This window comes from Halictus rubicundus, chromosome 15, assembly GCF_050948215.1.
Source record: "Halictus rubicundus isolate RS-2024b chromosome 15, iyHalRubi1_principal, whole genome shotgun sequence".
In the NCBI taxonomy this organism is placed as follows: Eukaryota; Metazoa; Arthropoda; class Insecta; order Hymenoptera; family Halictidae; genus Halictus; species Halictus rubicundus.
The window spans coordinates 5,347,798-5,362,446 of NC_135163.1; the positions used below are offsets into that span (position 1 = coordinate 5,347,798).

The following is a 14,649-nucleotide window of genomic DNA, read 5'->3' on the forward strand; positions in this document are numbered from 1 at the left end:
GGGAATATAGAGCAGAGTAGTCATGTATAGAACCGAGTAGAAACGAGTAAAGGGGAATATGGAACAGAGTAGTCATGTATAGAACTGAGTAGAACCGAGTAGCAACGCCTAGAATCGAATAGAACCGAGTAGCAACGCATAGAACCGAGTAGAACCGAGTATGAGTGAGTAGAAGGGAATATAGAACAAAGTAGCCATGTATAGAACCGAGTAGAACCGAGTAGCAACGCATAGAATCGAATAGAACCGAGTAGCAACGCATAGAATCGAATAGAACCGAGTAGCAACGCATAGAACCGAGTAGAAGCGAGTAGAAGGGAATATAGAGCAGAGTAGTCATGTATAGAAACGAGTAGAAACGAGTAGAGGGGAATATGGAACAGAGTACTCATGTATAGAACTGAGTCGAACCGAGTAGCAACGCATAGAATCGAATAGAACCGAGTAGCAACGCATAGAATCGAATAGAACCGAGTAGCAACGTATAGAATCGAATAGAACCAAGTAGAAGGGAATATAGGACAGATTAGTCATGAATAGAACCGAGTAGAACCGAGTAGAAAACGCATAGAATCGAATAGAACCGAGTAGCAACGCATAGAACCGAGTAGAAGGGAATATAGAGCAGAGTAGTCATGTAAAGAAACGAGTAGAAACGAGTAGAGGGGAATATGGAACAGAGTAGTCATGTATAGAACTGAGTCGAATCGAGTAGCAACGCATAGAATCGAATAGAACCGAGTAGCAACGCATAGAATCGAATAGAACCGAGTAGCAACGTATAGAATCGAATAGAACCAAGTAGAAGGGAATATAGGACAGATTAGTCATGAATAGAACCGAGTAGAAACGCATAGAATTGAATAGAACCGAGTAGCAACGCATAGAACCGAGTAGAAGGGAATATAGAACAGAGTAGTCATGTATAGAACCGAGTAGAAACGAGTAGAGGGGAATATGGAACAGAGTAGTCATGTATGGAACTGAGTAGAACCGAGTAGCAACGCATAGAATCGAATAGAACCGAGTGGCAACGCATAGAATCGAATAGAACCGAGTAGCAACGTATAGAATCGAATAGAACCGAGTAGAAGGGAATATAGAACAGAGTAGTCATGTATAGAACCGAGTAGAACCGAGTAGCAACGCCTAGAATCGAATAGAACCGAGTCGAAACGCATAGAATCGAATAGAACCGAGTAGCAACGTATAGAATCGAATAGAACCGAGTAGAAGGGAATATAGGACAGATTAGTCATGAATAGAACCGAGTAGCAACGCATAGAATCGAATAGCACCGAATAGAAGCGAACATAGAACAGAGTAGTAATGTACAGAACCAAATAGAAAGGAGTAGAAGTAAATATAGAGTTAAGTAGAGAAGAGTAGTACCAGGTGGAAACGAATAGAAGCGAGTAGAAGCGATTAGCAGCGAGTGGGGGGGAGTAGAAGCGGTAATTGGGCTGACGAATCGTTCCGATTACGTCGCCTCTTGCTTAACGCGTAATTAGTGGCCGCTCGACAGGTGCATTGAACGTACCCGGGACCCGCGACCCGCGAGCCACCCGCGATCGTGTAATCGAGCGTGCACGTACACACAGCCGGAGACAGCCCGAAACGGAGCAAAGATCATCAAACTCGCATACAAACTTTAATTGCTTCGCCCGACGAATCGCCGGATTGTGCGGTAAACTTGCCTTCCGAGCACCGACGTGCACCTGCGAACCGTTTCCGACGACTCGTTCCGTCCGACGGAAACACCAATCGAGCTGACGTCAGACGCCTAACCCGACGACCGGCCTCGTTGATTAACCTCGTCGTCGACGTCATTCCTTTCTTTCCCTTTCTCTCGCCCCCTTTGACCCTTTCGCGTCCGAAACGTGTCCTCCGTTTCATTTCTTTCATTTGTATACACGTGTACGAGGTTACCGATTTAATCGAGAAGTATCGAGAAACAATACAATTGTTGTTACGTCGCATGTGATTCCGATATTATTGACTCTATTTTCACGTTTTTATTACCTCGCTTTGTCTGTTCGGTACAGATTTCGCAATCGATTTTTTTTTTTTACGATCGTTGAGATTGTAAAGAGGTTGTAGGGGCCATCGGCACGTACAATTAACAACATTTGGCGTGCAAATGGTCGAGCGACTTTATGGCACCCGTTGTCCCACAGCTTTTTTTTAGAAAGTCGTTACTCGTTTTAGTGTTTTTGTTATGGCATGTATAGGTTAGTAGAGTTTGTACTTTCGGCCTCAACGGCCCGTGCGGGTACCATAAACCTCGAGTTCCCCGAAGGGACCGAGAAGGTAGGCGACAGCCGGTGACGTCATACACCGCGGGCCCGTACGAAATTCCGCTCCATTGTCAAATTTCACTCCCCGCGTTCAGAAAAAGCGCGCCAAGGGCGCAACGAGTACCCGAGAAAATACCTGATTGGTTGAAAAGGCAAATTCAGGCCTGGCCAATCAGGAGGATTTTGAGATAGCTTGAAGACGAGCCGGGGAGATCAGTCGAGTCCGAGCGATCAACGTAGTCACTAGTGAAAACGACAGCTCCGAATAAATGTCTCGTGCAAAGTGTCAAACACGTGGGATATTGATTTACCGTAACCCCTCAATCACCACAAGGTACATATTATTAAAAAATTACTAAAAATTTGGATAAATATATTCGTGTTATTTTTACAAAGTGAAACAATCACTCTTAGTGATCCGTGAACCTAGTGTTAATGCATATCAGTAAACTAAGTGACCGATTGTGCAAAAATCAGTGCTGTGCAAACTTCCACCGAAAAATCAGTAAAATATAAGAAAAATTTGTTTGAAGAACATCGCGTCTGACAGCGACCTACCGATTCTACTCTGGATCGCGACATAGAGTCGTTCGTTTGGAAATATAAATCTGTTCCAATTTTAACAATTAAATTATGCATCGGCGAAAATAACAGCGATTTAATCAAAGCTGTTTACAATCAACGATTTTATAATTGATCGATCGCAACTCTGGAAGGAAGGGACAATCGTCGCGCTCCAACAGGTGTTCTCAGAGCCCGAAGTGTTCAGCGAAGAGATTCGATTGTAAACTAATGACGCGATAAATTAAAAGCGATTAATTTTGGTCAGAGTTTAATTGGAGTGATTATATTATAAATATATATATATATATATATATACATTTTTTGTTTTTCAGCTACGACGCTAGGAATCGACAATTCGGCAAGGCGAAGTTGTGGAGCGCGCCGCACTTCTGGGGCGACCGTGCCTTGTTCAAAGCGAGTCCACCTGCTCAGCTGACGATCCGAGACTTGCGGCAGACCGACGAGGGAGTTTACAGGTGCAGAGTCGATTTTCGGAACTCGCCGACCAGGAATCTCAAGGTCAACTTTACGGTTATCGGTAAGTCCTTGGGTGTTACCCATATCAGTTCCTATCTGGCGCGACTGTTCCCCAGAACTTTGCCACTTTCCTCTCTTGGCAAAGTAGCTGGCATATACGGTGATTTCTCTATATATGTCGCCAAGACCTGGATGATAAACGTCGCGAATTTATCCCCACCACCGCGGGGCATACCCCGTGAGGGGCCGAGGACGCCGAGGAGTGTAAACATAACACGGCTCGGGTATGTCTCCTGTACGATACACGACATATATCGTTGACATATATCGAGAATTCACTGTATTGACCAGGCGAAGATCTCAAACGTCCCGTTTCGATTTTAACGAGATCCTAGCACGCGAGTTTGAATCGACTTTCCGCTGAATGCAATTTTTCTGGCAAAATTATTAACACTAAACTTCGCGGTGAAAGTGACCGATTTTCTGTTTCACATTTATTGAAATTATAAAACCGTTTTCATTAGGAAATTACACTGAATTGACTTCTGTATTTGAGCACATGTTATAATGTAAATCGTACGAAGTTTAAGTAAATTCAATCTTCTATAAGACGTTTCAATTTTATACGTTTTGTGCCTGGTAAGTTTAGTGTTAATACTGTGCACGATGCAGTCGGACATAGAAGAAACACGCGGATTAATATAAAATATCCTCATTGTTGTATTGCGACGCTGCATTGCGCACGTTGCTACCGCGAGAAGAATTGCCAATAGTAAATTTTATGAAGCACGAACCAATCCCAAAAGTTCCAATTGAGTCGCTCGCAACGTCGTGCTGCATCTTGCACGATGTGAAAATAACATATACATGAAAATAAAGTAGCCCATAAAATGTTTTATGAAGCGAGAATCAATCCTAGAAATTTTGATTAACTCGCTCGAAGTGCATTCTGTATGGACGCTATCACAGTAAGAAATTTCATGAAGCAGGAATCAACCTCAAAAATTTTAACTGAATCGTAGCGTCACGCTGCATCGTGCATCGCCACGCAAAGAATTGTGTTCATCAGCAATACAGTGAATTCTCGATATATGTCGATAACACGGGTCTTACCGGTGTCATGTATCGTGCAGGAGACATCTCTCGAGCTTTGTGGCCCCTCACGGGGTATACCTCGCGGTAGTGGGGATGATTCCGCGACGTTTATAATCCAAGCCTTGGCGACATATATAGAGAAATCACTGTAGAAGCTAAAACTTCCAATTGAATCGTTCGCAGTACCCAAAGGGGTGTGCAACTTTCTGTATATTTTCAAACTATCGAACAGCGACGTTCAATATTCCACGTACATTATTCGAGACTACTGTGATTGCACAAAAGTTTTGCAAAATCGAAGTGGGGATCTTTGCGAGACAAAGCTCGGTGGTTCGGGGTGAGGGGGTGGGGGGAAGAGGAAACGAGCTGGAACCATTGAAATTTAAAAACACGATCCGCCTATTTTCCCCTACTCGTCGAACTTTGCCAGTTTCACGCGAAACTACCTGGAAACTTGTCGCAGTTTCTGGACATTGCGGTGCTCGGATAGATCGCTCTGGAAATCGGGGGGGAGTAGGGGAACAACCCCTGTGTGGGGGTTGAAAGGGAGAGAGAGGGTGAGATCGTGGGGACGTATCGGTGGTCGGTTTCAAGCAAGATCGTTGATTGGAAGCTCGAATTCGGAAACGATTGTGCGACGAGAACGACGCGTTTTGCGGTCGATCAGTTTGCCGAACGACGCCGAATACCCGTCCGATCGGATCGACCGGGCCAGCTCTCGATTGTCCGAACCCGTCCGTGCCAATGATTACAGCCAAACTTTATTCGCTGGCCGAAAGATTGATCAATCGGAGACTTCGGACAACGATTCACGACCTCGATCGCCCACGATCGTGCGAGAGCTAACCGAATCGCTTTCGCTTCGAAAAGATCCTGCATTCGCTGCTGCTTCACTCTCCGCGAAACTCGAACGGTCTAATTACTGAGACGTTAATCGGATTTATCAGGGTTTAGACTCGTAATTATTGTTCTCGATTATACACGCTATAGCGTGCGTTTCGCATTTTCTGTCTCTCTGCTTCGCTTGATTTCAGCGGAAATTCATATCGGTTTAAATCTGTTCTTTAAACTCTTAACCCCTTGCCACTACTATTTATTTTGTGATTATAATGATTAGAAATTCCTTATCGTTCAGAATCTCATGGAAAAAAAAGATAGTTTATATTTATTTTATCCCTATGTTTTCTCCAGAGGATTGTATGTCGACTACAACGAAGTAGAATTTTATTTCGTTTTAAAGGAAATTAATAACATGCATATTTATTAGACTCTGTTCAGAATCTTCATCACGAGTCTGACTCGATATTGTGAGGCAAGGGGTTAATTGTCGCTTTATGTCTCTGTCGCATATTATACTATAGTTTCTGTCTCTTCTCACTTTTAGTCGATCTTAGTGACAATTTATGTAGCTATCAGAGTCGCGAAAATTCCATCGAAATTCTAATCTTACAGTATCCAACTCGAATTACTATACAGGGAAGACGATGTGACGAGAATTGTGGCACGAAAAATTTAATAACTCAGAACTCATCTTTTCCGGACCTATGTTTCGATACAACTTTTTTCTTCTTCTCTAAGCGTTAGGAAACCGTTCCTAAAGTTTTGCCCACCATTTACGAAACACCCAGTATAAATAAATTCTTACTAATATCTTCCAACAAGAAGATCCGTTGATCTCAGAAAAACAGGTTAAAAAATATAAAAATAAATTGATGTTTAATTTCATCCACCCCTTCTACCAATTGGACACATATTTCACCGGTACCGAATGGAGTTCTTTATTCATTTATTTTCGGAGAAGGAATGCACAAAATTAATTATATATCTGTTCGTTATATTCATTCGAGGGACGAATTAAATTAAAAATATAATAGCGGGACAAAGGGGTTGATTTCGTCATTGCGACTATAACACTAAACCTAGCACGTTCAGAATGACCGGTTTTATATTGTACAATTATCGAAACTACACAGATTCATTTAGGGAAAATAGTGGGATAAATTTCCTTGTTCGAGCATTTATTATATTGAAAATTACGGACAATAAATTTAGCGTTGCCATTTTTAGATGTTGTTAACGCTTGGTAGGTTTAGCGTTAAGAGGGGTTTTTGCAATTTTGAGAGTGTCCGTCTCTTGAACACCTAAGAGGGAGAGAGAGAGAAGAGTATAACTCTCATGGAAGACACAGGCGTATCAGGTATCGCGTATCGGCGAGGGCCGAAACTCCTGGCAGGCTTCTCCCGGATACTTTGCCGAAAGTCTAAGACGGACCCAGAGGACGTTGCTCTTGTCTTCTAATAGAATCGAACCGGTATCGTGGTCTCTGTTTAAGGAGAACCGCGCGGCCCGTACTCTCGAAACCGGGCAGAAGCCCAAAGTCCTTTCAGGAAACCCCTAACCCAATTTACTCATCGATCGACTATTAAACTGAGTTAAGCGCCCCGACTGTCGATTCCGCTCCAAGGAGTACCGCCCGAGAAACTTTAAGACGTACCTAAAATCTGCCCCGAAACGTGGAACGAGAACAAAGGGATCCTCCGCCGATACCGCGAACCTCGGACGTCGCACCACTATCAATCCTTTTCTTCGTCCCCCTCCATAACTCCTTGCCAAAAATAAAAAAATTCATATCTATTCCCGCAAATGGAACTTGACTTCGATACCGATAGAAATTGCATTTGTGCAATGTAAAGACGTCCTCAGATTCGTTAAAATATTTTCCAGTATAATTTCCAGATCTTACAGGGTGGGTCCAGTTTGTGTTAGCACATCTCCGCTGTTTTTGGAAAATCTTTATGTACCGAAGTTTCTCAGTATAGAAAGCACTACAATATGACCGTAACAGTTTCTTTGTGGATGAAAGAGTTTCGGAGATTTCAAGGTCACCCTCACTTTTTTTAAATAGGAAGATATATTTTTCTACATTCGATGCAACTCGTCGTTCTCGCTAAAAAATTATTAATTTAACCCTTTGCATTCGAAGCTATTTTAACTCCAAAACGAAAACATTTCTTCCGACCTAGGATATTTCCCTTCTATATTTTTTTCATGTTATGCGCACGAAAATGGCGCGATTTACTCTTACAATACTGAATTGTTCAGTAATTTATTAAACAGAAACAAATTTAATAATTCACAAAATATTTTGAATAATGACACAGCAATCTTTACTGGCGCCTTACAGTCACGATTCGAGTGCTAAGGGTTAAAAATAATTGAAAAGTTCAGGTGTTCACAAGTGAGGCATACAATATTGAAGTATTTAGTAATTTATTAAGTACAAGCAAATTTAATAGTATTAAAAATATTTTGAATAATTATACAGAAATTTTTAGTGGCGCCTCAGAGTGCTAAGGTTTAAGAGATATTCCAGCTGTGTTGAATATTGTGGATCTTAGAGATATTTGAATTAAAATATCTGCCGAAGTAATCTTTTTTCGGCATGCATGGATCAGTACATTTTTATAGAGAATAGAGAACCGCATCGATTGGGGCACAAAAAAGTATACGGAATCATTTAAAAAATCAAAGTTGACCTTCAAATTTTCCAAACGCCTCCATCCGTCAAGAAGTCGTGTAAAATCCTGTTTCCTCCGATACCATGTAACATATCTGTAGAAACAATTTTGTCGGCCAACCTATAATTCAGAAGTTGTCCGAGGTGATCAAGGTTAGGTGCCTCACCCTGTACAGTGTTGAATCATCTATCGGATCGAGTACAGAACGATCTCCGCCCTCAATTAGGAAAATCGGTGGAATCGACGTTCCTCCGTGTGTCGTGGATCGGTGTATCGCATCTCTGTTCGGACGTATTCCGATTCCGGCATTGCCACCGGTTGGACCAGAAAAATCCAGCGCAGCTTTCGCCGTGGTATGGTCTATTTCGGAAAATTGAAAATACCTGGTGCCTCGGCGACTTCGGCGCAGCGTGGCCCGACCCGGCGTCAAAATTGAATCGGAGCATGCACTGGGTAAGACTCTATTTTATACTGCGGAAAATACTTTCGGAACGAGACAGGGGTGCGATAGATACGGAACGGAAGCGAGTGGGAAATGGGGGTTCGTTCTCGGACGAAATTTACCGCGGCTTAACAACACGCTCTGCGCTCCGCTTTGAGCCGTACTGCTCCGCTCTGCTCTGCTCCGCTCCGCTCCGCTCCGCTCCGCTCCGCGCCGCTTTTTCTCCGAGCCCGACAGCGGCCCGCGAATTATTTATCGCGGAGCCGAATAATGTATCGCCCGGCGTAACTTAGCCCCCATTCGGGAGTATAGTTCTCGGGGTGTATAGTTCCCGGGGAGTAGCGGTAACGGAGACGCGTTTTAGCGTCTCGAAGCGAGAGACAAAACCGCCGCGCGCGGCCCGCCTCGAAGTAAGACGAAACGGAAGTTTCCGAGGCCCGTGACCGGATGTAGCCCGAGGTAGATTACTTTCGCGGACATGCGGTTTGCCCGGCCTCCTAAAGAAATCATGAATCGAGCCTCAATAATGTACCGGCCAATCGAACTCCGCGGAAAGTTCGACGAGTGGCCGGGGCCAATCGAGACCGCTCCAGCCAGACAGAAACTTTCCAGAATCGAACGGCCAAGCGAACCGGCGACTTGCGAGCGCATACTGTCTGCGATACGCGGCGGACGGGGTTCCTTTATTTCGCAAATTATAGGGCTGTGTCTACCTATTGTTTCCGATATTGTATCCGATTAACCAGCAAGTAACCGTGTGCTCGGGGCACCGTAAAAATTTCGTGAATCTTTTCATTGGAACAATTACACTGCAAATTTGATGCGTTTAGGATAAAAATGAAATGAACATCGGACGAATTTAATATTACCGGTGATTCGTAACTAGACTGCGGATTTTTATTGCAATTTCCAATTTTTACAGACAAATCTTGAGAGAGTGGGATGAAATGGAATCCTACTTAGGATGGGAACAACCTTCGTAGATCAAAAGAAAAGAAAAATCATAGCAAATTTTATCGAATTTTATATTTTAGCATTTTTTTTTTAATTTTCACAGGCCATAAATGCGTAAAGATCCGCAGTCAAATTATTAGAAAAAGAAATCAATTTTTATATACCGCTCCTATCTCGGTACGAACAATGTTTATTTTATCTATATACAATTTCGTTTTTACAAAATTACACGCTTTAACCCTTGGCACTCGAATGGCGACTGTAAGGCGTTAAAAATTGCTGTATCATTATTCAAAATATTTTTTACATTATTAAATTTGTGTGTATTTAATAAATTACTAAGGATTTCAGTATTGCATGAATAAATTGCGCCATTTTCGTATGTGTAACACGAAAAAAATATATATAGAAGGGTAATTTTCTAGGTTGGAAGAAATGTTTTGTATTGGAGTTAAAATAGCTTCGAGTACAAAGGGTTATATTCACTGTGTCAACGCTTCGCGAAACCACCGGTGTCTCGTCATTTCGAAAAGCAATGAAACAAGGATTGCAATTTGAACATATCCCAAGGAGATGACTTTTAAAAGTACACAATACAGGTATTTTAATAGGAATTCATTGATGAACATTAAATTTCATCGTATAGAAATTAATTTCGCCGTCCGGTCCCAAAAATTTCATTCGAAATTCTCGTTTCTAGTGTTGGGACAATTTTGTTACGCTTCGACGCTGTTCGCTGATGAAACGGGCGAAGCATTAACAATTTTCAGTGAAGTCAAAACGGGGATAAAATTGTGACACAAGGTAACCGTATTTCGATCGACAGTCGTGCAATCGAGTGCAATGATAAGACATTACTTTCTAAAAGTAACACTAATGTGTCTATCAAAATTTTTAGCCAATTGTTTAACCCTTTGCACTCGAAGATATTTTAACCTCGAAACGAAACATTTCTTCCGACCTAGAATATTTCCCTTCTATATATATATATTTTTCATGTTATACATACGAAAATTGTGCAATTTACTCCTACAATACTGAAATGTTTAGTAAATTATTAAATACAAACAAATTAAATAATTTAAGAAGTATTTTGAAGAATTACACAGCAATTATTAGTGGTGCCCTTAAAGTCACCATTCGAGTGCTAAGGGTTAATAATATATACCCGAAGAAATCAATTTGTTAAACAATTCGGATGCATCTTTACAATCTCAATATTCGTGAATTAATCTCTTAAGCACGGCGCGCTTGTCCGCAACTCTGTCTGCCAGGTACGGCGCCCCTAGTCGCGGATGGCATAGAAGCCACTATAGTGGTTCTTACCGTTCAAGTTGATGCTTTCCACGGAAGAGCCACTATAGTGGCGTAGAGTACTTAAGAGATTGAAAATATTAATAAATCTACTATTAAAAATATTTCTGAAAAACCGTCTAATTCAAAGCTTACTAGGACCATCAAAATCATCCTCCCTTCCCAAAGTTGAATGCAGATTTTGATATTCCGAGTTTAAATAGACCCATGCCCCACTGTCAAACTTCCCGCGTGATGTCATTGTTGTGGGTGGGGGGTACGAGTTCCTCGGCGTCTCCCGTTAGGTCATGGAGGTCACCGTGGTGGAGTTAGTGGGTACCCCACGGGGAGGGAGTCCCACATATCCCCGTCTCTCCCCCGGGAGGGCGTGGAATCCGTAATGCGATTACCACCGCGTAACAGAAAAAGTCCTCGCCGTCAAAGAGCTAAGTAAAAGCACCAGAAAGACCCCACGATACAGGGTTCGATGTCCGAAAATTTCACCAGGGTCCATCAGCCGAACCGGTACACTTTTTCTCGGAGGATCCCCCCCCCCCCCCCCCCGCGCCATTAGATCCTCTTTAATTTTTCACCGAGTCGAACATCATCTAAATTTCACGGAGCAGCCGCGGCGATTACGGCCCGGGCATAATTCCGCCAATATTTTCTTGGCAAGCGAGCGCGTTTCCGGCACAAAGGGTTGCCGGGAACAAGAAGACCGTGCACAATTTCCGGGAAAAATTTTCGCCGAAACGGTGATTCGGTTCCCGGTCTAGAGCAAAGCTCGGCGAACCGTTTGACCTTCCTTTTTCCCTCGACTCAAAGTAATTGCAGGTAAGAGGCTTAAACAGGGGAGATAGTGGGGGGGGGGGAGAGGGAGTCTTTTAGCGACGATACCTTCGTCGGAAGACATTATTCTCCTTTAAGGGTTGAACGCATCGGATCCCGATGCGCCGGCGGATGCATAATCTCCGGTAAGCAGCTTAAACGTTGCGCGACGCGGATTCCCGGTGGGTCTCGCGAGTCCGTCGATCCTCGGCGGTCCCGTGGGACGTGTTCGGTGTTATCGAGACCGTTGCCGGGGCTTCCGGTATCTCGGAAAAGTTCCGGGAGCAACGAATTCCTCCTCGAGCATAGACTGACGTCCGGGGGTGCATAGCCGCCGCCGCCGCGCTGCATAGACGCCGGGTCCGATGCACCGCGAGGATAGCCGAGACGAGAGGAACAGGCTCGAATGGGAAGCTGGATAAGACGAAATTAATTTCTCCCGTAATCGCCGATTAAACGATCCTTCCCCTCCTTTCCTCCGGAATGCGGAGGAGAAGGATAGGGTACGAGGTGGGTGGGCAGCTCACCCTGTCAAAATCTAAACCAAATCCTAATCGGATTAACGTTCACCGACTCGACGCCTCAGCAGCTTTCGCTCGGAAGTTTCTATCGTGGCCCCTCGACCCTCCCCCTCCTCCCCCTCTCTCCTCTCACCCCCTCTCCCTCCCACTCTCTCGAGACCGCTCCTGCCGAAGAACCCTCGGGATTTCGCGAGGGAAACTCACGGTTTCAATATGCACGGGGAAGAACAAACACGTCGGGTATTAACTTTCAAGAATAACCCGGGCTCACGGCGCTCGATTCCGACGCGTATCGCGAGAGACGTTGCGCGTGAGTTTGCGATCGGTGCGCATCGTTCCGCTGCCGTGAAAGTATCGTACTTCGACGTTGTTATTACTTGGAAACAGAATTTCGGGTTTTTATTTGGGGGCTGTTCAAAATATCGAGCGGAAACGCAGAGGAATTGTTGATTACTAGCGAATTACGAGAGTTATTCAAGGTCGCTGAAGGTCAACTGCGATAGAAAATAAATTGTCTCGAAGCAAGAGATGGTTAATCATTCTTTCATGGAAAACAATGAACCGTGAAATACATAGTTCCGTTAAAATATTTGGAAATGACCTTCATACGACCTACAAAAAAAGCCTCTTGATGTAAAGTTGTGGCCCCCTCGGAATCGAATAACTTTTGTTGGAAATGTTTCTCGATATCTCATTAATAATTCCAGAAATATTCGACGGGAAAGCTTGAAATGGGACACCCGGTATAACATATTTACACGAGTGGCTTAGAAGTAACCGCAGTCGTACTAACGGAAGATTGACATTAGTATTATGCAGTATTAACGTCGGCGGTTGGATAAGAGCATTAGAAATAATAATGACGCAATTGCAAGGTATTCGAGCCAGATGAACATCTCATTCTCGCTCTAATAACTTTAATAAGCTTAGAATAATAGGTTGGCTCGCTCGAGTCATTTCAGCCTTTCTGAAGTGACGGGTTCTAATATTTTTCGTTTAAAATTATTAATATTCCAAGGACGCGTACGTGAGAAATTATATACCAAATTTATTTCTTTGCGTATACATTATTCTAAAAATATTGTTAAAAATGTGGGTTGCACGTTCTTGTTATTTGTATAAATGACGATTTGTGAATCTAGTGTTAAATTGCACCTACTGAAAGTCGAAAGACGATATCAAAATGACTAGATTAATAATAATAACAGAAATAATAATAGTGGTAATTGTGTATAGTTCAGAGGGGTAGCATCGATATTTCAGATCGTCTGACGCGCGGAACCCCCTATAGTGATTGTTCTCCTTCCACACAGTGATCCTATCGTCAGGGTGGCTAAAGCACGAACTTATTGTCATAAACGTGGATCCGCCGGTCCGCTTAAATGTCTGTCGAGGGACGGTCGCCGATCGATCAGCAATTTTTTCTCCGCATTATTTCAAGGCTTCCCAGCGGCGCCCGCGCTCGCAAGAAGAATGTATCCTCGTTTCGATTCCCTGTGTCATGTCGCGGCTACGAGACCGAACAATGCCGATCCGGGGGCAGGCACCGATCGATCCAGCCGAGAGAGCAGGTACATACGTGCATACGCAACTCTTTATTCTCGTCGCAACAACTCTTTCGCATCCATAGGTTCGCTTTATGAACGCTGCAAACAAGATAAACGCACAGTGCTGCTCGCTCGAGGTTCGCGAACCTTGTTCGCTTGCTCGCGTTGTCGTCGATACGAAAGAGAGAGAAAGAGTTGCTGGAACGATCAATCCAGCTACTTTTCTTGGGAAAACAGTTCGCTTTAAAATTCCCGTGGACGATCCCGCGCGGTTAATGAGCCACGCAGTGTTTTCGTAACTGGTCAGCGTTCAAACTTTGCTTGGGAAGAACCAATGTGGACGAACGCGAGTAAGTGGAGGAGAAAAAGAATTACACTCGAGTGCAGAATCAGCATGAGTTTTCAAGACACCGCCGCCCCGGTGAACCCTGTATTTTCTTGACGGAAGGTCGCAACACGGTGCAGAAAACAAAATATCTCTATTCCGCAGGATTTTTCTCCGTCTTACGCATACGAAACCGGTGCAATTTATTAAATATACACAAACTTACTGGCGTGAAAAATATTTCGATGATGCAGCGATTTTTAGTGGCGGCTCAGTTGGTCGGGTGCTCTTTGATGGAAGACTCTTTCCATTAATTTGCAATTTAATTTTGCTTTAATTTGTAAATCGCGTCCGGTTTAATATCTCGGTGAAACTTCAAGCTTGAAATATTGCTTGCATACGCAATCTACGGTCGATATTTCTTGAATGTTAGCATCGCACGAGGAAGCAGGAATAGCAAGTAAACAAGATCATTTTGTTTTCAATGATTCTTCTCTCTGAAACATTTACCAACACGTTCGTGACACTTCCCCGATTAAAACGAGCCCAAACGCGACGTAATTCGGGTCATATTTACACCTTTAATCCACGATTTAGTAGAACCTCTGCTATCCGAACTAATCGCTGAAACATGAATGTACAGATAATGGAACTATTACCTAACTACAGTCCCAGATTAAACGTGCGCTAGATGACGAACGTGTACCAGACTAAACGTGTACTATACGATGAAGAATTCAGACATCGGTTCGGATAATGGAGGTTCCACTAAACCGTGTATCAAACCA

The 14,649-nt window shown here is 43.4% G+C and overlaps 1 protein-coding gene across 1 annotated transcript in view; it reads left to right on the forward strand.

The window, feature by feature from the left end:
• The window catches only part of LOC143361211 (hemicentin-1), a 261,168-nt gene that overhangs the window by 74,166 nt on the left and 172,353 nt on the right, over positions 1-14,649 (forward strand). Inside the window, exon 4 of the mRNA XM_076800439.1 lies at positions 3,194-3,399. Within this exon, the coding sequence (XP_076656554.1) occupies positions 3,194-3,399 (206 nt within the window). The remainder of the gene's footprint in view (positions 1-3,193; positions 3,400-14,649) is intronic.